Source organism: Bufo gargarizans, chromosome 8 (genome assembly GCF_014858855.1).
Source record: "Bufo gargarizans isolate SCDJY-AF-19 chromosome 8, ASM1485885v1, whole genome shotgun sequence".
In the NCBI taxonomy this organism is placed as follows: Eukaryota; Metazoa; Chordata; class Amphibia; order Anura; family Bufonidae; genus Bufo; species Bufo gargarizans.
The window spans coordinates 169,389,731-169,413,381 of NC_058087.1; the positions used below are offsets into that span (position 1 = coordinate 169,389,731).

Here is a 23,651-nt window from a genome sequence, read left to right on the forward strand (position 1 = left end):
TTGGGGTTCTTAGCTGAGGTCTGATTAACATTGGGGGTCTGATTGGTGGTCTGCCCTGAGGTTTAATGAAAAAATATTTTTTATCTCATTGTCCCCCTCTAAAACCTAGGTGCCTCTTATAGGTCTCCTGAACTGCAGACGGTGCCCACTTCCAGCCCTGAGCCCAGCTGCCCGGAGCACTGACCCTGAGCCACTGGAGTCTTCAGAACTGGAAGTAGTTATAATTCACTGTAAGCTATATTATATATATTACTTGTTTTATGTGAGTAAGGGTGCTGGGTGGTTGGAGAAGGTGGGTGGGATAAGGGTGCTGGGTGGTTGGATAAGGTGGGGGGGATGGTAAAGAGAAATTCTGTACCAAGTGTAGGTGATGTGGGCGGTGCAATATGTGGGTGGGGCTGTGTGTGGGTGTGACTTGAGGGTGGGCGGGACACAGGGGCCCCATAATCTCCTATTGCCCGGGGGCCCCATGAGTTGTCAGTCCGCCCCTGTTCTAGGAATATGCCATCAATGTGTCCCACATGGGAGTACCCCGTAAAACACGGAAGACTTACATTGTGATGGAGAAAATTGTGCGTCCTGTCGTACGGCCCGGTCCACCGTGGAGTCTGGTAGACACCAACACTAATATGTGCATCCTTAATGTGCATCCATAAGGAGGAAAGTGTCCTTAAAGAGGTTTTCTGATATTATTTTTATGAGAACCAATCTTCTGGATAGGTCATCAGTATCTGATTAGTGGGGTCCGACACCCGGGACCCCTGCCGATCAGCTGTTTGAGAAGGCACCGGCGCTCCTGTGAGCTCCACAGGATAGGACATCAGTAAAAAAAATATAATAATAATAGGGTCATCTACATGGTCCTGGTGCATTTTCATAGGATGCACTAGGGACATATAACACATTAGCGCCATTTATTTGTTGACTCTGGTGCCTCAAATGCAAGTTTCCAAGCTGCTCTGTCCTCACACCACAAGCAACAACTACTGCTGCCTGCTACTGGACGGACAGCAGAGGTTGGCCAAACTACACCTCTGACTTCACTTCCTGTTCTGCACCTCGCTCACTTCCTGCTCTGCCTATCTCCTCCTTGCACTCTGCACAGAATATATAATCTGTTCTGGTCCAAAAATGCAAGAAAACGCAGTTAAAAGGAAGCAGAGAACTCCCATTATTACCGTTTTTATGTGCAAAGTCCATGGAGAGGGTAGGCCGAACAGAAAGTCAGAATGGGGCTACAACCAATGGTGGCAGAACAGAAAGTGGTGTCAGAAGAAGGAGTCATAACATGCAGTAGTAGTTGTTGATAAGACCTTCTGTGTTCAGAGCAGATGCTTTAAGGGGTTTTCCGGGACTCATATTGGCGACCTATACTCAGTATACAGTAGGTCAGACGCCGGCACTCCCACAATTAGTTATTTGAGGAGGACACAGCGCTCTTGTGAGCGTTTAGGCCTTTCCTAGGCCAGTGACATCATGATCATCAGTCACATGGCCTGGGGCTGGGCTGCAATACCAAGTACAGACACTATTTAATGCGCGGCGCTGTGCTTGGTAAACTGTGAGGAGACGGGCAGATATTCTTGGTAGTCCCAAGAGTTGGACCCCCACTGATCAGATATTGATGACCTATCGCAAGGATAAGTCATCAATATATGGTCCCAGAAAACCCCTTACACTTTCATTCATGGGAACAGAGTGACAGAAATAATGGTGACTCTATGTTAAATGATCTTAACAGGTCCATTTTACATATTTCCTGTAGTTTCTCTACTAGGGAGCACCAATAGCACATGCTGCATACAGCCCAAACCAGAGTTCAGTAGGCCACTTCCACCATCTGGCTGGAGGGCCTGCACTAGTAGACAGGCTCACCTCCAATCAGTATCTTCCAGGCGGCTCTTGGTGATACCCATAATAGAAGGTATTATTTGTTCACAGCCTGGCTCAACGCCCCCTACAAACTCAAGAGACTGTGCAGTGGGTACTCTCAGAGTACCCTAGTCTAATGTTTCAGGGTCAATCAGCTATTGAAGGGCAGTTGCTAGTTTACCACGGAAGCATCAACCTTGGGCTGTAAAAAGGGGACTTGACATGAAGTTTTAACATCCCAACATCTAGAAGGAATCTAAATATTACCAGAAAAGCAGCACTCTAAAACCTAGGATATTGACAGACCTGCGTATCCCAACGGACCTCAAACCGTCCATACATTCTCCTGTCATGATATAAGAACTTCTGTTAAGGGCATGCTCGGTGATGGTTCCATAGATCAAGGAGAGGAACCAACCTAGATTGCCTGGGTTATACCTCATAAGCAAGGAAGAATGTTCAAATACTGAGCTTGGTAAATTTACTGCACACCGTGGCATGTACAGTCTACAACCGTCCACCTTAGTTTCAACACTGGTGCCAGTATGGGAGCAATGGGATCCACCATCAAGAACCATTAAAGAGGATAATTGATCCTGAAATTGAGTCATGCCAAGTGACCTATAATATCTCCAGAACTATTCCATAGGACCTAAGTTCTTGATATCAAGTTTTCGAGCCTTCTCTTAGCTTTTGTCTCCTCACGTGGTCCTACATCTACAGCTGTGGCTTGAGGTTTCGGAGTTGATGTGAAGCAAGGTTGTTGTTCTTGGATAAGTCTTCCCTTCACAGAAGGAGGCAGAACCCCTGTAGATAATAAGTGGTAACCTCTTGTCTCTGGAGTCTCTGTAATTCCAGAGTCATCATTGGTTATGTCGGACTCTTCACAAAGACTTCCCATGTCTTCTGCAATGCTTCTGTGGAAATTACTGTTGATAGCCTGACCAAGAATAGGGCTGACGCACATAACCGGGAGATCCTGGTTTTCTTCTGGTTCAAGTTCTTTTATCGGGCTTTCAATTGCTGCTTTCTTGGGAACCTCTACAATGCATACTGTCCCATTGCCAGATGGTATAATGCCATCTGTGTGGGCACTGAAGTACAGTGTGCCACTCCCAATCATCCCGTTGCTTGGAGAGCAAGCAGTAGCCACCTTCCCAGTGCAACCACTAGGAGGTACATTATCAACCATGCCATCTTTCACTACAGAGTCTTGAAGACTTGCATACGTAGACGATTCTTGTGGACCATACTTGTGTCCTTGACCAATGTTCACTGGTGTTTTCCCCAAAGACCATGATTCAGACATCAAGGAGCTGCCTCTACCATGATCTTCTGATACACTATTATTCTTGACCAGAGGTTTTTGGGTATCTGCTCCACCTTCAAGACAGAAGAGGTCTCCAATGCCACCATCACCAAAGGCAGCGTTGATTTTTGAAAGGTTTCCAGTTTTCATGGCCAGCTTCAGAAGCAGGAATCGATGGTGCTTTTCAGCAACCTTCCTCCAGGGAAGATCTTCCTGTTCAACCATTTCCTGGTCTGTAGTCTTTGGACTTAAATTTTCTCTTGGAAATGCATTCTCTTTCCGAGATGATTTATTCCACCATTTGAAGGAGTAAGCAGACTCATCCTCCCTACCATGATGGCCCGATCCAGTTTTTTTGAAGCTCTGAGAGATTTCTGTTGATTTGGGGTGCAGGAGGGTGTAATATATAATTAACGCAGCACAGCCTGCAAATCAGAATAGAATGAAAGTTACCACATGGAAGGAAAGAAAATGTAACACATTAATCCCTTAAAGAGCATCTGTCAGCATGATCAACCCTATTAAACCAGGCATACAACCTGGTAGGGTAGATCATGCTGATAAATAGCATTTTTATTGATATGCCAATGCGCTTACTGGAGCACCAAGGGTCTGGCCAGAGTCCTCAGAGCACCAGTTAGTAACACCCCTTGAGCTTTAGTCCCTCCCTCCTTCCACTGGATTGTCAGGGCTAGATATCTTGTCTAGCCCTTACTTCTTGTGCCTGAACCCTGTCTCTGCACTTGCTCATTGGATCTCCTGCTGCTGTCCAAGCAAGCCCCGAGACATGTCATTTCATAACTCTGCTGTATCTCCGGTCTCGGAGCTTGCTCACTGAGCAAGCGCCAAGGTCGAGGGTGAGGGGTTTACGAGGCATTCTTAATATAGGAAGAGGAAGTCTAGAGGGGCAGAGGAACGTTACACAGCCAGGTGGGCAGCAGGTGGTCACTGGATAGACATTAACTGTGAGAACAGGACAGGAAGATGGGTGCTCCGTTCTGTGGTAAAGGGGGCACCAGCAGCAGGCTGACTGGTCTCTTATAATTAACATATCAGCACTGTCCACCACACATGTGTGCTCCTCACCATGGTGTACTGTCACACAGATATACTGCCACTACTGCACTTAGTGAGGAAGCACCCACACCGGAGATACAGCTCTAGAGATGCCAGGTCTCAGCACTTGTTTTAAGTGCCGCAGGAGATCCAATGAGCAAGCACTGGGATTGGGAGACAGAAGACATGGCTAGATGAGATATCTAGCCCTGTGAATCCAGTGAAAAGGGTGAGGAACTGAAGCTGAAGGGGTGCTACCAACTGGTGCTCCGAGGGCTCTGGCCAGCCCCTAGGTGTTCCTGTATTCTCATTTGCATATGAATAAAAATGCAGTTTTATCAGCAATGGACTGCCATAATAAGGGTATATTTTTTATTAGCATGATCAACCCCACCAGGCCTGTTTCAATAGGGTTGATCATGCTGACAGATGCTCTTTAAAGAGGTTGTCCAGAATTTTAATATTGATGACTACAAATATCTGATCAGCGTGGACAGACAATCAGCTTTTACAGAGCAGCGGTGGCACTGAAAGTAAATATTAAAATCCTCCTAGACAACCCCTTTAAAGAAGCATCAATTTTAGGCCATAACAATATCCTTTGTTTTTTGTTGGCCAAATCAGGGAGGCCACACACACATGGAAGATCTAGGGCCCCTCTTTAGTCCACTGGCTGCCATGTAAATACCAAATGATTGCGTCACAGAGACTGGTTCACAGAGGGCGCTACTAGTTGCTGTGGACACTACTGTCCATGTCATCTGAGGGGTTAAATGGCCAGGCTTGGCATTATCTGTGATGCTGGTTGTTGCAGCAGATTGTCAGCTGGCATCTGCTGAAGGTGGTGTGGGCACAGCTGCTGTGCCTATACCATCCCCAAGTCCTAAACATACTACTATACAGAATGGCACCAAGGGGTTACAGCAAAAACAACTAACTCCAGCCAACGTGTCAGACTGTTTGCTCATACAAACCATGGAAAGGCTTGTGGTCAGGTCTACGCAGAAGGTCTGGCGGATTCGTTGCAGAAATTTCCATCCATCTGACCAGCGTCTGCTGCCACATTTTCATTTCCAGACATATCTGCAACCAGTCTGCCAGGTGTGAATGTGACCTCCCCGATTTCTCCTGTGCCTCTCTCATTCAGGTATTCACCACCCACCACCCACCAACTTTTTGTCTCCAAACCTTCAAGGTGTAGACACACGTGGCAGTGTCGTTAAAGGGGTCTTCCCATCACCTACCCACTGGATAGATGATAGAGGATGTTCAAGGATGGTCTGACTGCCAGGACCCCCAGCAGTCGTGAGAACAGGGGTCCCAGAGTCCTCTGTGTAAATGGAGCACTACTGCGCAGGCATGGCCACCACAGCATTCACATCTGTGGGACTGACAGATGGCCGGGCGCTGTACTTCATCAGTCCCATAGAAGTGAATGGAGCAGTGATCGCGCATGCGCACTACAATGTATAGAAATACTGCCTGTTCTCGCAGTGTATAGTGCACTGGCCAAATACTTGACCGGAACGTCAGCTGAACCTGTTATGACACAGTGAGAGGCTTGGTCTGGGAAAGCAGGTATTTTCCTCCCAGCATGTGCTGCTGGGCTGATTTACAGCCAGGTGAGGTCAAATACTGGACCGGATTTTAAGTGCCGGTCCGGGTTTTGGCAGCACCTGGCTGTCCTTAAATAACGCATTTTTCACCCCATAAGACTCAATTCCCCCCCCAAAGTGGGGGGAAAATTATGGAAGTGCTTCATTAGTACCAGAGGACCGGGAAGCGGTGAAGGCTCTGTACTCACCGCTTCCTGGTCCTCAGCTCAGCTATCGGCTGTGCAGGGCGCTCTGTGACCTCACACTGTGCGCCGCAATACTCAGCCAACAGCAGGATGAAGAGGATCGCGATGGTGAGGAGCGGTGGCGTCCAGGAGCAGGAGAGGTAAGTAAGGGGGCTGATGGCTGAAATATAGGGGTTAATATATGGAGCTGATAGATGGCTGAAGGTTGGGGGGTTGATCCGAGGCATTGGGGGTCTGATCTGAGGTCTGATTGACATTGGGGGTCTGATTGTTGGTCTGACCTGAGGTGTAATGGAAAGTATTTTTTTCTTATTGTTCTCCTCTAAAACCTAGGTGCGTCTTATGGGCGAAAAATCCGGTAGGCAGCTGTGCTCAGAAGCGAGGTCTCTGTGTTGGGATCTGGAAGCCTTGTGTTTGGTGTGAGGGATTAGCTCTTTATCGGGGGGTCATTCGCACAATCATCTCCACAACAGCCGGGTTGCAGGTCCAAACGTGAGGTTTATTTTCACAGAACAAAAACAACAAAACACACACCCTGGCCGTCTGGGCTCTAACCAAACAGGAGTATTCCTACCTCACTTATAACACCGTGCATACACGGTACGACCATGCGGCTTTTTTAGCCTGTGCTCCAGCACTTCCTAGGCTGCAACAAAATCCAGTCCTTTTGGGGGATTGTGGCCCGGAAGTCCGCCTGTCTCTGGCCTTGCGACAGTCATTTCCCGGACCTCGCGGAGTCCCCCAACGTTCCGGCTAACACCTAGCCCCGTGGCCCCTCAGCCAGCCAGGCTGATACCACTCTCCCAGAGACTCGAGCAGGCCTCTGTTGCACAATGAATCTCTGATAACACACACTCCTCTGACTGACACACTGGGAGGCGCTTTATCGCAGCCTGATTAGAGCAGACCTCAGCTGCGATCAACTCAGGTGAAAGGGAATACCCGTGCCGGAAGAGTGTGGCCTGGCAGCTCCCTCTACCAAGCCTAACTGCCAGTCCAGAAAATGTATACAAAACTGTCTCAGTGTTGAGACCACTGCCACACTCTGGATTTTATCTGTCTCACCCATCTGAGGTACCCAAGTGGGACAACACGCCTTCCAGCACTGTACATCTTACCACACTGGATGAAGGCTTGCTACCTGTTTGGCGTGAAAACAGGTTGGTGCTGCTATCAGCAAGGACACTTTGAGGCAGAATTGCCGCATGGTGTGAATTACCACCAACACCGCAAGGTGACTTTTTTATGACTGCTTGTTTTGTCACTTGCCTAAAGTGTGAATAAAACACTGAACTGTTTGATCCAAAGAACTTGTTGTTGCCTCTGTACTGCGTCCACTAATCCTGTCTGCCAGAGCGAAACCCCACACCGTCTACATTGGGCAATGACCATCCCTGATAGCAGAAGTTGGTAGGAAAAAGAGAATGGACATGTTGGATTTCCACATGCCTCTCTATTCAGGACAGTGTGCTGACGTTATTCAATTACTAACAGCAGTGGTCTTCTTTACCCCCTTCACCAGGAGTCACAACAGAACCAGCTCTATTATCTCAGCATTTACAGCAATGGAATGCCTTTTCCCAGCAGTGCTACCTTGTCCCGGCAAAGCTCAATTCCCCCAGTAGTCCCGGCAAAGCTCAATTCCCCCAGTAGTCCCGGCAAAGCTCAATTCCCCCAGTAGTCCCGGCAAAGCTCAATTCCCCCAGTAGTCCCGGCAAAGCTCAATTCCCCCAGTAGTCCCGGCAAAGCTCAATTCCCCCAGTAGTCCCGGCAAAGCTCAATTCCCCCAGTAGTCCCGGCAAAGCTCAATTCCCCCAGTAGTCCCGGCAAAGCTCAATTCCCCCAGTAGTCCCGGCAAAGCTCAATTCCCCCAGTAGTCCCGGCAAAGCTCAATTCCCCCAGTAGTCCCGGCAAAGCTCAATTCCCCCAGTAGTCCCGGCAAAGCTCAATTCCCCCAGTAGTCCCGGCAAAGCTCAATTCCCCCAGTAGTCCCAGCAAAGCTCAATTCCCCCAGTAGTCCCAGCAAAGCTCAATTCCCCCAGTAGTCCCAGCAAAGCTCAATTCCCCCAGTAGTCCCAGCAAAGCTCAATTCCCCCAGTAGTCCCAGCAAAGCTCAATTCCCCCAGTAGTCCCAGCAGAGCTCAATTCCCCCAGTAGTCCCAGCAGAGCCCAATTCCCCCAGTAGTCCCAGCAGAGCCCAATTCCCCCAGTAGTCCCAGCAAAGCCCAATTCCCCCAGTAGTCCCAGCAAAGCCCAATTCCCCCAGCAGAGCCCAATTCCCCCAGTAGTCCCAGCAAAGCCCAATTCCCCCAGTAGTCCCAGCAGAGCCCAATTCCCCCAGTAGTCCCAGCAGAGCCCAATTCCCCCAGTAGTCCCAATTCCCCCAGTAGTCCCAATTCCCCCAGTAGTCCCAATTCCCCCAGTAGTCCCAATTCCCCCAGTAGTCCCAATTCCCCCAGTAGTCCCAATTCCCCCAGTAGTCCCAATTCCCCCAGTAGTCCCAATTCCCCCAGTAGTCCCAATTCCCCCAGTAGTCCCAATTCCCCCAGTAGTCCCAGCAGAGCCCAATTCCCCCAGTAGTCCCAATTCCCCCAGTAGTCCCAGCAGAGCCCAATTCCCCCAGCAGAGCCCAATTCCCCCAGCAGAGCCCAATTCCCCCAGCAGAGCCCAATTCCCCCAGCAGAGCCCAATTCCCCCAGCAGAGCCCAATTCCCCCAGCAGAGCCCAATTCCCCCAGCAGAGCCAGCTTTGACCTCCTGTCTCTCAGTACTTCCAGCTTAGATCCCACTTTCCCCAGTAATCCTAGCATTGCTCCCTGCCCTCAGTAGTCATAGCAGAGCCCCCTTCCCCAGTAATCACAGAACTACCTCTACACCCTCCATGACAGCACACCTCAGGGCCTCCCCAGTAGCCACAGCAAGGCCTTTTCCTTCTTCCATATACTTATTTCCAGCAAATGCCCCCAACGGGCCCTCCTCCGGCTGGAGGCTTCGTCTGCGTAGCGGACAGATCGATGAAAAGAGCGTACAGACTTCCGGTTCCGGCGCCGCCATGTGAAGCAGCTTGGAAGCGAAGCTCCCCAGTTATCCACCACAAATCGCCACATAGCGCCCGGGCACCCTTCTTTCTGCGGTGAGGAGGAAGATTTTAGGGTGCGACCACTTTGCATTGATCGCTACCTGGTGAATATGGGCAAAAAGCTAAAGAGCAGAGTGCTTTCATCGCCACTGCAGCAGGACGAGACGTCTAATGACATGGCGCCGATCCCGGAAGCCGCGGACGTGGCCGGGACCCTAACCCAGACTGGGCATCTAACAGAGGGGAATGAGGTACGCAATGTTCTACCGGACTCCCTGATAAAATATATTGACTATAAGGCATTAGCAGTGGAAGTAGCTGCTCACTTGGCCCCAGATCTGCGTGAGACTCTGGCCACTTCGGTCACACATGTGATGCAGCAGCTACAGGACGCTGTACAACAGCACGATGCTAGGCTGGATGTGGCCGAGTCAAGAATACAAGTGATGGAGGACACGGCAGAATCGGTCCTGCACAAGCTACAAAAGGTCCTCACAGAAAATAAAAGGCTGGGCGAAAAGGTGGAAGATTTAGAAAACCGCTCCAGACGCAATAACCTGAGACTGGTGGGGCTCCAAGAATCGATTCCGGTGGGGGAGCTTATGGCCATATGTGAAAGTGAACTACCTGGTATCCTGGGAATTTCGCGCCATTGCAAGGTGGAGCGCGCGCACAGAGTGGGCCCGAGTAACTGCGGGGAAGACCGTTTGCCTAGCAGACCTCGACAGGTCATCATGCGATACTTGGATTATTCCGACAAGGAACTTATCCTCAGAGCGTATAAAGCACGCAAAGGCCCTGTTTTTCTGAGAGGGGCGAAAATCCTATTATTATTTGGGGACTATTCTGTGGAGGTTTCTAAAAGGCGCAAGGCCTTCTCCCCGATTTGTACCCAATTGCACAACAAGAATATCAGGTTTGCCTTGATTTACCCGGCTTCACTGCGAGTTTACCGCCCAGATGGCTCCTCCACGTTGTATCACTCCCCTGATGAGGCGTCCAGATCCCTGGAGAGAAATGTGTCACCTCCTCGAGACCTGCAGAGATCGCCGGGACGTAATGTCAGAGGCGAGGGATCTAGGACACTAGCAAATGATCCACCGTTGCAGGGATCGCAGGAACGTTCACATGCAGGTCGTGCCGGTTCCAGCCAGCAGCATGAGATAAGATGAATTGGCGCCGAGGTCTGGCACTGCAGTATATTGTACATGTCCAGGACAGAACTTGGACTATAAAGCATTAATGCCGGTATATTTGGTGGGGGGGTCGGCCTTCCACATGGGAGAAACCGGGGGCGATTTTGCTCTTGAGGGGTTGTCTGTTACTCATTCATTCCCTTGAGCCCGGTTTCTGTGATGTGGACGGTGGCTACACCATGTCAGTGTACTGGGCTATTATGCCGGGAAGAAGATTTAATCATTTAACTATCTGATGTCTTGCCTGCAGCTTTATGAAGGTATTTCATTGCATAGAGTACTGAGAGAATTGGGATGCAGGGTGATTGATAACATTCTATGCAATGTAAATGCTGTTGATGGAAGTACGTGTATAGTCATAAGGTGGTCTGGGGAGTGGAGCGTTCATGCTAATATAATGTTCTGGTCGCTTGCTTACACATGGGGAAAAAAGTGAAGGCTCGCAACAATGAAAAATGGCCTTTAGGGTCATATTTAGGGCCTAGAGCTCTTAAGTTTATTACCTGTTATGTTATTTTTTGTTATTACTTTCAGGGGGTCTTTGGGGCGCAGTTGTTTGCTCTTGGAAAATGGATGTCTACCTCTCCCTGCTTCTGTACGCAAATTACCGTTCGATGGGAAGGTAAAGCTCAACACCTTATCTTATTTTTGAGTATTGAGTGGTGCTGTCAGTGCAGCAAGTAGAGGAGGTCGAAGGATCGGACATCCATGAGCATGGGGTGGGAGGGTAAGGGAGGGAGGGGGGGTGTTTAAGGTTATATTCTTACTTATGATTTTCTGTAAAACAAGTATCTTGCTGATTATACTACTATGCTGTACAACTGATGTCTATCATTGTAAACAGTATTTAGCATTATCCAATGATCTGTGACATGTAATGAGGATGTTATGCAAGACACTTTATTTTGGATAAAATAAAGAAAATTTGTTTAAAAAAAAAAAAGAGCGTACAGAGTAGACCGTATGGGGCTGCTTGTAGGAGCAGTCAGAAGCCTCCGCTAGTGCCCTGTAAGCCAAGTCGACCACACACACACACACACACACACACACACACACACACACACATATAGAGCCCTGGTAATAGACAGTCTCTTAAAAAAACAAGGTACGTTGACAAGAGCAGCTTGCTGACGGTTTCACTGCACAATAAAGATATACCGTATTTTTCGCCCTATAAGACATACTTTTTCCCCCCCAAAAGTGGGGGAAAAATAGCAGGGCGTCTTATGGGGCGAATGCTGCATTTTGCCGAACTGTCAATAATACGCCGCGCGGCGGGTGTATCAGCTGAGAGGGAGGAGGGGCTGGGGGCCGGCATCTGGTTTTATAATGACAGTGGGGCCCGTGCAGTGACTGTATTCTACTACACGGGCCCCGCTCACTGTTTATACCATAATCTTATCTATAATTGTAGGCATTGTTAATATATACAAATTCAGGGTAATCAGCGCCTGTATTACTTACAACAAGCGCTCGGTAGGAGGCAGGCCGTGAGGACGGGCGCTGGCAGCGTGAGTCACTGCGTCACACGCCTGCGCCGCCCACTTTATGAATGAAGCAGGCGGCGTGGGCGCATGACGTAGTGACTCACGCTGCCAGCGCCTGTCCTCACGGCCTGCCTCCTCCCTCCTCTCTGCTACCGAGCGCTTGTTGTAAGTAATACAGGCGCTGATTACCCTGAATTTGTATATATTAACAATGCCTACAATTATAGATAAGGTTACGGTATATACAGTGAGCGGGGCCCGCGCAGTAGAATACAGTCACTGCACGGGCCCCGCTGTCATTATAAAACCAGATGCGACCCCCACCCCCTGTATTGGGGGTCATTCCCACTACAGGGACACTGTTATGGAGGGGATCTGTGGATGACACATATGTGTCACCCACAGATCCCCCACAACAGCGTCACCCACAGATCCCCCACAACAGCGTCACCCACAGATCCCCCACAACAGCGTCACCCACAGATCCCCCACAACAGCGTCACCCACAGATCCCCCACAACAGCGTCAGCCACAGATCCCCCACAACAGCGTCAGCCACAGATCCCCCATAACAGTGTCCTCAACAGATCCCCCATAATAGTGTCCTCAACAGATCCCCCATAATAGTGTCCACCATTAGTTCAAAACCCACCAAAAGCACACCTTTTTGTTCAAAATATTTTTTTCTTATTTTCCTCCTCAAAAACCTAGGTGCGTCTTATGGGCGAAAAATACGGCATTACATAGAGGCAGGACTTTACACTGGCAGACGACATATCCAATATGAATCATGGGGCAGTGTCACTTTAAAAACGTAGTCATTTCCCCGACGGCCATTTATTGCAGAGAGCGTCTACAATTACACAGCTTTTCCGGAACAAATGGAATAAAGCCTTGTGGTTTGGTCTCTCACAGTGGAGGCCACTGATAAGGAGCCGTCAGTCCGTTCCGCTGGTAACAAGGCAGAACCTGTTACAACCCGTGACTAACCAGTCACACACTCACCAATGAGAAATCCTGACAGGATGGCCACGGACAGTTTGACGTTGCTCCACACCGCCCCCTGCAGGAAGTCTGTGGCCAGCAGCAGCAGAATGCAGTTTTCTAATAACATGATCTACGGGAGGAGACAAGGGACACAACATTACAGAGAATCTATATTCCATACACGGCGCAAAACACATTACGTCAGGCCTAAGGTGCAAGTATATTAACCCTTCCTGAGCCAGAGTGTTTCGCGATCCAAGAAAGAGCTTGGCTCTAAGAAAAGTAAAATTCTGGCGGTTCAACCCTTGTGAGGTCAAGTTCGGTGGCGATGGCGGCTTTGATGAGCTGACTGTTGTAATAAGCGTCTTGAGAGTAAAATAACAGCATCTAGATGATTGTGAACGATGATCGCCAAGTTCACTGATTTACTTAAAGGGGCTGTCCCATCTTGGACATTGGGGGCATATCCATAGAATATGCCCCCAATGTCTGACAGGTGCAGGTCCCACCTCTGGGGCTTGCACCTATCTTTAGAATGGAACCCACGAAGCGAAGGAGGGCGCACCGCGGATGTGCAGCCGCCCTGCATGCATTCCTATGGGCGCACCAAAGATAGCCGAGTGGTGCACTCAGCTATTTTCGGCAGTCCCGTTGAAATGAATGGGAAGAGCATTACGCAGGCGTGGCCACCGCTTCATTCACTTCTATGGGGCTGACGGAAACAGCCGAGCCAGCTATTTTCAGCGGTCCCATGGGAATGAATGGAGGGCGGCTGTGCATGTGTGGTGCACCCTCCATTCTAAAGATGGGGACCTGCACCTATCAACCCCTTTAAAGAAGCACTCCCACAAAATTCTCAAAAGCACTCCCACAAAAAGATGCATCATGGGACCCGCCTCTAGTCACTAATTGGTTAAAGAATAACTCCCACAAAAAAATTGTATTCTCTGACCTGTTAGAAAGGTACATGATGTAATCTGCAGTAAAGGTAATCTTCTCACCAGTGACTGTATTTGCGAGTTATAACCTCCCTGCTGAACCTCAGCAGTGTCATGTGACCGGGCAGGAAGTTTTGTGTGGACAGGAAGTCAGTCTCATTCCTATGGGATCCTCAATGTCAGTCTCATAGGAATGAATAGAGAAGTAACTGACTTCCTGTCCTGTGTCAGTTGGAGAGTCAGTCACATGACACAGCTGAGGATCAGCAGGGAGGTTATAACTCACAAATACAGTCACTGGTGAGAAGATTACCTTTACTGCAGATTACATCATGTACCTTTCTAACAGGTCAGAGAATACAATTTTTTGTGGGAGTGCTTCTTTAAACCAATTAGTGACTAGAGGAGGGTCCCACCATCCATGATGTCCTTGGGCCCTGAAGGGACAACCAGTCACCACTCAATGACATTAAGCAGAGATCTTAAAAAGGGGAGGAATAAAAGCACAACCGAGGCACATTTATCAAAATTATCTAAAAGAGTAACCGTTACCAATAGCGACCAACTACAGCACAGTTTTAATTTTACCAAAGCAGTTTAACTCCTTAAGGACATACATTTTTTGATTTACCATTCACATAGACATATCAGGACTTATTTTTTTGTGGCATAAGTTGTATTTTTCAATGGCACTATTTAATCTACCATGTCTTGTATTGGAAAACTGGGGGGGGGGGGGGGGGGGGGGAGTTCTTTGTGGGGTGAAATTGAAATAAACAATTATGACTAGGTTTGTGGGTTTTGACATTACGGCGGTCACGATGTGCTAAAAATTGCACAATGTCCTTATTCTGCGGCTCAATATGATTACACCGATAACAAATTTGTAAAAAAAAAAATTTGTTTTACTACTTTAAAAAATAAAAATAAAAAATAAAAATATCGAAATTGTCCTTGCATTGCCATTTTCTGTCAGCCATAACTTTTTTGTCTGTTTATTGCAGGATGAACTGTAGATTTTATTGGTACCATTTTTGGGGTACGTACGACTATTTGATCACTGTTATTCAATTTGTTTCAGGGGAGGGTGGGGTCAAGGTGATATAAAAAAAAAAATTGTCGAATTGCGTGTTTTTATTGGTTTTTCTAGATTTTTTTTTTTTACACAACTTTTAGCTCCCTTAGAGGCGCAAGAACCTGAGATCTTCTGATCACTCTTCCAATAGACCATAATAAAGAACTATTATGGACTACAGGATTCTGCCACTCAGCAGGCCCCAGGCTGTCATGGTCACTAGATCCCCACAATAGGACTCCAACTGGAAGCCAGAGGGAGCCCTCTACCTCCTAACTTCCACAGATGCCGGAAATGCTACTGACCACTACATCTGAGGAGCTAAATGACCGGGTTCGGCATCATGTGGCTGAAGGGGTTAAAAAAAAATATATATAAAAAAGCTGCATTATGTTTGGTTGCTATGGACAACAAAGACCGTGAACTAAAATCTATGGGCAGATTCATGAAACTGTCTGTAGCCCTCAGCAACCAATCACAGTGCAGCTTTCATTTCTCAAACTGCTCTTCGTAAAATGAAGGCAGCTCTGCGATTGGTTGCTATGGGCACCAAAGTCTGTTTCATAAACTTGCCCACAGATTTCAGTGTCTTTGTTGCCCACAGTAACCAATCACAGCGTTGCTTTCATTTTTTTAAGCCTAGAATACAAAATAAAAGCTGCGCCGTGATTGCTGCCCACAGCAGCCAAAAAATATAAATCCAAAACGCCTTTAAAAAATGGTTTCTGTCACCAGATTTAACCCTATTAAGCTAGCTGACATTAGCGATGTGCTAGTGTCAGCTAAACCTAACTAGCCTATTCCTACTTTTATCTATGCCCCAGTTACGCCAGAAATCGTACTTTTATAATATGCTAATTAGTAGCCTCTAGGAGCGGGGGCGTTGTTCCTGCTCCTAGAGGCTCCGTTCTCCCACCTTTGTCCAGGTCCTGGTTGACAGGGCCAGGCAGCGCTCGCATCTGTCTGCCAGCCCTGTGCTCTGATGAAATCTCACCCCGTTCAGCATTCGGCGCAGGCGCGGTGAGGGAAAGACGCTCGCAGGCTGCCAGCTTCCTCACCGCGCCTGCGCCCAATACTGAACAGCGTGAGATTTCACCAGAGCACAGGGCTGGCAGACAGATGCGAGCGCTGCCTGGCCCTGTCAACCAGGACCTGGACAAAGGTGGGAGAACGGAGCCTCTAGGAGCAGGAACAACACCCCCGCTCCTAGAGGCTACTAATTAGCATATTATAAAAGTACGATTTCTGGCGTACTGGGGGCATAGATAAAAGTAGGAATAGACTAGTTAGGTTTAGCTGACAGCACATCACTAATGTCAGCTAGCTTAATAGGGTTAAATCTGGTGACAGAAACCCTTTAACAAATACATTAGGATGAAGCAATGACGTCTCCGATACATAATGCGTCCTTACCACGTAAAAGATGGCAACACGATACCGGGAAGGTCCGTCCCTGACGTTAATAAAGCAGAAGATGTAAACCGCGCCGAGGAGGATATTGAACAGTCTCCAGTAACAAGGTGTGGAGATGACATCGGTCTGCTGAGCCACCAGCCAGAAGGACATCACCAGCCAGTGAGCGCCTGCGGGAGACATGGCGTCAGCTACATGCGAAGGAACAACCCCCCCAATCCAAACAGCCATAACATTAAAACCACCTGTTTAATGCGGTGTAGATCCCCCTTGTGGCACCAAAATAGCTCTGACCCAATGCGGCATGGACTCCACAAGACCTCTGAGGAGTCCTGTGCTATCCGGCAGCAGATCCTGTGACCCCCTTAGTGCAGGTTTCATGGATCAGACTTGTTTTCAGACAGATCGGATTAAGATTTGGAAATCTGGAGACAAATAGTCACCTTCACCTCTTCGTCATGTTCCTGGACAGCGTTTGCAGTGTGGCCAGGGCATTATCCTGCTGATAGAGGGCACTGCCATTAGGGGCTAACCTGTCTGTACAATGGTTAGGTAGGTGGTATCTATCCCACCATCCACATGGTGTAAGGTTCCCAGGAGAACATTGCCCCGAGCATCACACGGCCTCCACTGGATTGTCTTCTTCCATACATAGTGCATTCTGGTGCCATCTCTTCCCCAGGTAAGTGACGCTCATGCACCCGGCTGTCCACATGATGTAACCTGATTCATTAGACCAGGTGCCTTCTTCCCATAGTGCTCCTGGTGCCATCTCCTCATCAGGTAAGTGAGGCTCACACACCCGGCCGTCCACATGATGTAACCTGATTTATAAGACCAGGTTCCCTCTTCCCATAGTGTACCTGGTGCCATATTTCTTCCCCAGGTAAGTGACACTCCAGTACCCGGCCATCCACATGATGTAACCTGATTCATCAGACCAGTTGGCTTCTTCCCATAGTGCTCCTGGTGCCATCTCATCCTCAGATAAGTGACGCTCACACACCTGGCCATCCACACGATGTAACCTAATTCATCAGACCAGGTGGTTTCTTCCATTGCTCCATGGTCCAGTTCTGATGCTTACATGTCCACTGTAGATGCTTTCAGAGTTGGACAGGGGTTAGCATGGACTCTCCTTCCGGTCTACAGTTACACCGCCACATACACAGCATGCTGTGATGGATGTCCTGACCATAGTCAGAAGTAATGTTGTCAGCAATCTGCTCTACAGTAGCTCCTCAGCAGGATAGGACCAGAAGGGACAGCTTTTATTTCCCACACGCATAAATGAGCTTTTGGCAGTCAAGATCTTGTGCCCGTTTGTCCTCCCTTGAACCACTTTTGGTCGGTACTTACCACTACTTCCCAGAAGAACCCCACAAGACCGGCCATTCTACAGATGCTCTGACCCAGGCGTCTAACAATTCTTACGCTTGACCATTTTTCGTACTTCCAATACATGAACCTCAAGAGCGGACCATTCAATTGCTGCCTAATACCCATATGCCCCCCCCCCCCCCCACGACCACCGTCACCACGTAATCAATGTTACCGTCTTCCCCTGGTTTTAATGTTATGGCTGATACTGGAAAGAACATGCCCCACATCAGCGCAGAGTATTTCGAGAGAGGAGTGTGCCGAAAAGGTGGTAGAAGACCAGTGGTGACCAGTTAACAAGGAATGAATGGGATGGAGACAAGGTGATGTCACGGACTGACAGCTACATAATAAAAAGAGAAGGTGCCCAGCAGCACAGAGTATTTTAGGAAACAGGGGCAGTGAATTGTCCCCTCCTGTGATGATGTTAGTCAGTGTCAAGAAATAAAGTGAATAGGCAACCAGCAGCACAGAGTATTTTACATTAGCCCTCACCTCCTACAGCAAACACCCAGAAGTGATATACTCTAGCAAAGACAATCAGGGCCATCACCCGGGTGCCGATCATACCCATCCTCCACAGTAGCTGGCACAGCACAGATGCCCATGGTAAACAGAGATGCCCAGGCCTCAGGAGACATAGGAAGTGACTGAAGGAGACCAACGCCCAGGAGAGAGATAGGAGACACAGCAGGGCACTGCTAACTGGAAGAAATATGTACAAGAGTTACTTATTATTATAAATAGGGGTGCAGAGCGCCAAATTTAATGTGGAGATGAACGTCTACAGAGCTGTACATCTTCCATTGAACTCCATATTAAATTCATATGTGGTAGCTCCCCCTAGTGGTGGCAGCAGGCAGCTCGAATTCTATCATCAGATCTAGGAGAGGAAGTTATGGAGCTCTCACCTGCATAGACATCAGCATAGTCCAGGGTCATGTATATATACGTCTGTAGTAGAAGCTGGGGCAGGGCCTGGACTAGGACTTCTATCAGCCGGAGAAGGGAAAGGTCTCCCTGCTTCATCACCAGTTCCTGCTCCTCATTTGCGCTCTTGCCTTTTCTCCTTAGAGCAAGACGAAGTGAATCCACGTGTCTGTCAGGAAAATGAAGACCCATGTAAAGGAGCTTAGGAACCAGCATCTGGACACAGATTCCCCCGAGGTTTACAGAAATGCATAGTGCTGCGTTCTCTCCACATACGGGTGTCTCCTCTATACATTATACCATAAATGACCCCCTGTACTATAGCCAGCGGGGCCCCCTGTTCTTCTACTGAACCCAATTGGGACCATAGAACCCTATGAGGATACAAGCTGTGATCAGTACAATAGAGGACGGCAATTCCCATTGCACCCACCTGAAAATTATTAAACTGAGAGACGTGAAAATTGGACATGTCGTCATCAGAATCCTTCAGTAGTGCAGCCTCAAATCTGATGCCTGCACATGCAGAGCGTTGCACCCGGCTCCCCTGGCTAAAAACTAATTTTGGAAGTCACTGGCTACTTACCGTTTGAGGATCCCAAGCTGAAAGATGTGGGTGAGACTCAGGGTGAAGCATTGTTGATGGCCATCAGCTCGGTACCAGACAAAACTGATCACTTGGATAAGACATCCAGGGAGGAACAATCCAAGTGTCCATCCTGCCCAGAGGACCTGTGCGGTGAAGAAGTAGTGCACAACCGCAGCACACTCTGCCAACAAAACACAACATAAGTGCCGAGAAAACTCAGTGTGGACATACAGTACGTATGCAGCAATATAGCACTGCTGTGCACAGTAAAACCTGCAGATACTACTATAATACTGCTCCTATGTATCAGAATATAACTACTATAATACTGCTTCTATGTACAAGAATATAACTACTATAATACTGCTCCTATGTACAAGAATATAACTACTATAATACTGCTCCTATGTACAAGAATATAACTACTATAATACTGCTCCTATGTACAAGAATATAACTACTATAATACTGCTCCTATGTACAAGAATGTAACTACTATAATACTGCTCCTATGTATCAGAATGTAACTACTATAATACTGCTTCTATGTACAGGAATATAACTGCTATAATACTGCTCCTATGTACAAGAATATAACTGCTATAATACTGCTCCTATGTACAAGAATATAACTACTATAATACTGCTCCTATGTACAAGAATATAACTACTATAATACTGCTCCTATGTACAAGAATATAACTACTATAATACTGCCTCACATGTACAAGAATATAACTGCTATTATACTGCTCCTATGTTCAAGAATATAACTACTATAATACTGCTCCTATGTTCAAGAATATAACTACTATAATACTGCCTCCTATGTACAGGAATATAACTGCTATAATACTACCTCCTATGTACAAGAATATAACTACTATAATACTGCTCCTATGTACAAGAATATAACTACTATATACTGCTCCTATGTACAAGAATATAACTACTATAATACTGCTCCTATGTACAGAATATAACTACTATAATACTGCCTCCTATGTACAAGAATATAACTACTATAATACTGCCTCCTATGTACAAGAATATAACTGCTATAATACTGCTTCCTATGTACAAGAATATAACTACTATAATACTAGCTCCTATGTTCAAGAATATAACTACTATAATACTGCCTCCTATGTACAGGAATATAACTGCTATAATACTACCTCCTATGTACAAGAATATAACTACTATAATACTGCTCCTATGTACAAGAATATAACTACTATAATACTGCCTCCTATGTACAAGAATATAACTACTATAATACTGCCTCCTATGTACAGGAATATAACTGCTATAATACTACCTCCTATGTACAAGAATATAACTACTATAATACTGCTCCTATGTACAAGAATATAACTACTATAATACTGCTCCTATGTACAGGAATATAAACTAGCTATAATACTACTCCTATGTACAGGAATATAACTGCTATAATACTACCTCCTATGTACAAGAATATAACTACTATAATACTGCTCCTATGTACAAGGAATATAACTACTATAATACTGCCTCCTATGTACAAGAATATAACTACTATAATACTGCCTCCTATGTACAAGAATATAACTACTATAATACTGCTCATATGTACAAGATATAACTACTATAATACTGCCTCCTATGTACAAGAATACTAACTACTATAATACTGCCTCCTATGTACAAGAATACAACTACTATAATACTGCTCCCATGTACAAGAATATAACTACTATAATACTGCTCCCATGTACAAGAATACAACTACTATAATACTGCTCCCATGTACAAGAATACAACTACTATAATACTGCCTCAGATGTACAAGAATATAACTACTATAATACTGCTCCTATGTACAAGAATATAACTACTATAATACTGCTCCTATGTACAAGAATATAACTACTATAATACTGCCTCCTATGTACAAGAATATAACTACTATAATACTGCTCCTATGTACAAGAATATAACTACTATAATACTGCTCCTATGTACAAGGAATATAACTACTATAATACTGTTCCTATGTACAAGAATATAACTACTATAATACTACTCGTATGTACAGAAATATAACTACTATAATACTAGCTCCTATGTACAAGAATATAACTACTATAATACTGCCTCCTATGTACAAGAATATAACTACTATAATACTGCTCCTATGTACAGAATATAACTACTATAATACATGCTCCTATGTACAAGAATATAACTACTATAATACTGCTCCTATGTACAAGAATATAACTACTATAATACTGCCTCCTATGTACAAGAATATAACTACTATAATACATGTTCCTATGTACAAGAATATAACTACTATAATACTGCCTCCTATGTACAGGAATATAGCTACTATAATACTGCTCCTATGTACAAGAATATAACTACTATAATACTGCCTCCTATGTACAAGAATATAACTACTATAATACTGCTCCTATGTACAATAATATAACTACTATAATACTGCTCCTATGTACAAGAATATAACTACTATAATACAGCCGGCTACAGATGAGAATATCTTGCTGTACCGCCCCCTCACTTCTATAGTCACTATCAGTGGAACAGTCCTTGTACAGCAGATCGCTATGACTGACGGACAGGACTTCACCGTCCTCCTGTGACCTCAGGATGTGTCACTTTATCCTGGAGTCTGCAGATAACAAAGACCGTCTCATCTCTAATGTATGAGCAGCTCCGCAAGAAAGAGAGGTCAGAAAACGGTATCACAATGACTGCTGCAAAGAGTCTGTGAAAGGAGAGAGGACCGAGGGATGACTACTGAAAAACTGCAATGAGAAGGCAGAGCCGGAGCAACAAGAATCAATGTAGTAAACCCCATGAGCTGCACTCACTATTCTGCTGGCTGGAGTCACTGTGTACATACATTACATTACTTATCCTGTACTGATCCTGAGTTACAGCCTGTATTATCCTCCAGAGCTGCACTCAGTATTCTGCTGGTGGTGTCACTGTGTACATACATTACATTACTTATCCTGTACTGATCCTGAGTTACATCCTGTATTACACTCCAGAGCTGCACTCACTATTCTGCTGGTGGAGTCACTGTGTACATACATTACTTATCCTGTACTGATTCTGAGCTACATCCTGTATTATACTGCAGAGCTGCACTCACTATTCTGCTGGTGGAGTCACTGTGTACATACATTACTTATCCTGTACTGATTCTGAGCTACATCCTGTATTATACTGCAGAGCTGCACTCACTATTCTGCTGCTCAGTCACTGTGTACATACATTACATTACTTATCCTGTACTGATCCTGAGTTACATCCTGTATTATACTCCAGAGCTGCACTCACTATTCTGCTGGTGGAGTCACTGTGTACATACATTACATTACTTATCCTGTACTGATGCTGAGTTACATCCTGTGTTATACTCCAGAGCTGCACTCACTATTCTGCTGCTCAGTCACTGTGTACATACATTACATTACTTATCCTGTACTGATCCTGAGTTACAGCCTGTATTATACTCCAGAGCTGTACTCACTATACTGCTGGTGGAGTCACTATGTACATACATTACTTATCCTGTACTGATCCTGAGTCACATCCTGTATTATACTCCAGAGCTGTACTCACTATTCTGCTGGTGGTGTCACTGTGTACATACATTAGTTATCCTGTACTGATCCTGAGTTACATCCTGTATTATACTCCAGAGCTGCACTCACTATTCTTCTGGTGCAGTCACTGTGTACATACATTACTTATCCTGTATACTCCAGAGCTGCACTCACTATTCTGCTGGTGGAGTCACTGTGTACACACATTACATTACTTATCCTGTACTGATCCTGAGATGCATCCTGTATTATACTACAGAGCTGCACTCACTATTCTGCTGGTGCAGTCACTGTGTACACACATTACTTATCCTGTATACTCCAGAGCTGCACTCACTGTTCTGCACGGTAACATATATGAAGAATGTGCTGCCATGAGGGGAAGGAGTGCCGCTGTGGTCAGGTTGTGGGTCGCACATGAAATGGGCACGGGATATGGCAGTGGATTGCTGGACTGGTACCATTCTGTGGGCGTGCAGTGTGCCAGGATGGGGGAAGGGCTATAAGAGAAGCACACTCACCCGCTGCGCGCTCTGCCAGGTAAAGTAGAAGAGACACGGCCGCGAACCAGCCTATGCCCCCCGCAGCCGCCATCCTGCTCCCGCCGGGCCCTGGAACTGGATCCCGGATCCGTATTTACCGCTTTCCCGCTAAACCGCCACTCACGGAGCTGACTCCGCCCCTCAGAAGAAAACCCGCCCCACTCACCGCGTTCGTTCCGCCCCTCACGTGCTGGAGCCCTGCCTCTCATTACCCTAACCACGCCCCTCACTGATAGAATTCAGCCACACTACCCATCACTCAAGCTGTGACCGCGCCCCAAACAACTGAACTTGTCCATTACGGCAATTCAGAACCGCTCGAACTCCCCGCTGTGACTCCGCCCCTCAAACGCAGAACACGCCCTGATTCGC

General features: G+C 46.7%; 1 protein-coding gene across 1 annotated transcript; it reads right to left on the minus strand.

Annotated features, from left to right (window-relative positions):
- Positions 1 to 417: 417 nt before the first annotated feature.
- On the minus strand, positions 418 to 23,384 carry XKR5 (XK related 5). Its single transcript, XM_044302943.1, has 7 exons — positions 23,259 to 23,384; positions 19,109 to 19,292; positions 18,504 to 18,691; positions 18,088 to 18,297; positions 16,213 to 16,382; positions 12,805 to 12,916; positions 418 to 3,606 (listed from the first exon to the last, which is right to left on the minus strand). The coding sequence occupies exons 1-7, from the start codon at positions 23,329 to 23,331 to the stop codon at positions 2,525 to 2,527; spliced, it is 2,019 nt and encodes a 672-aa protein (XP_044158878.1). The 5' UTR covers positions 23,332 to 23,384; the 3' UTR covers positions 418 to 2,524.
- Positions 23,385 to 23,651: the final 267 nt, after the last annotated feature.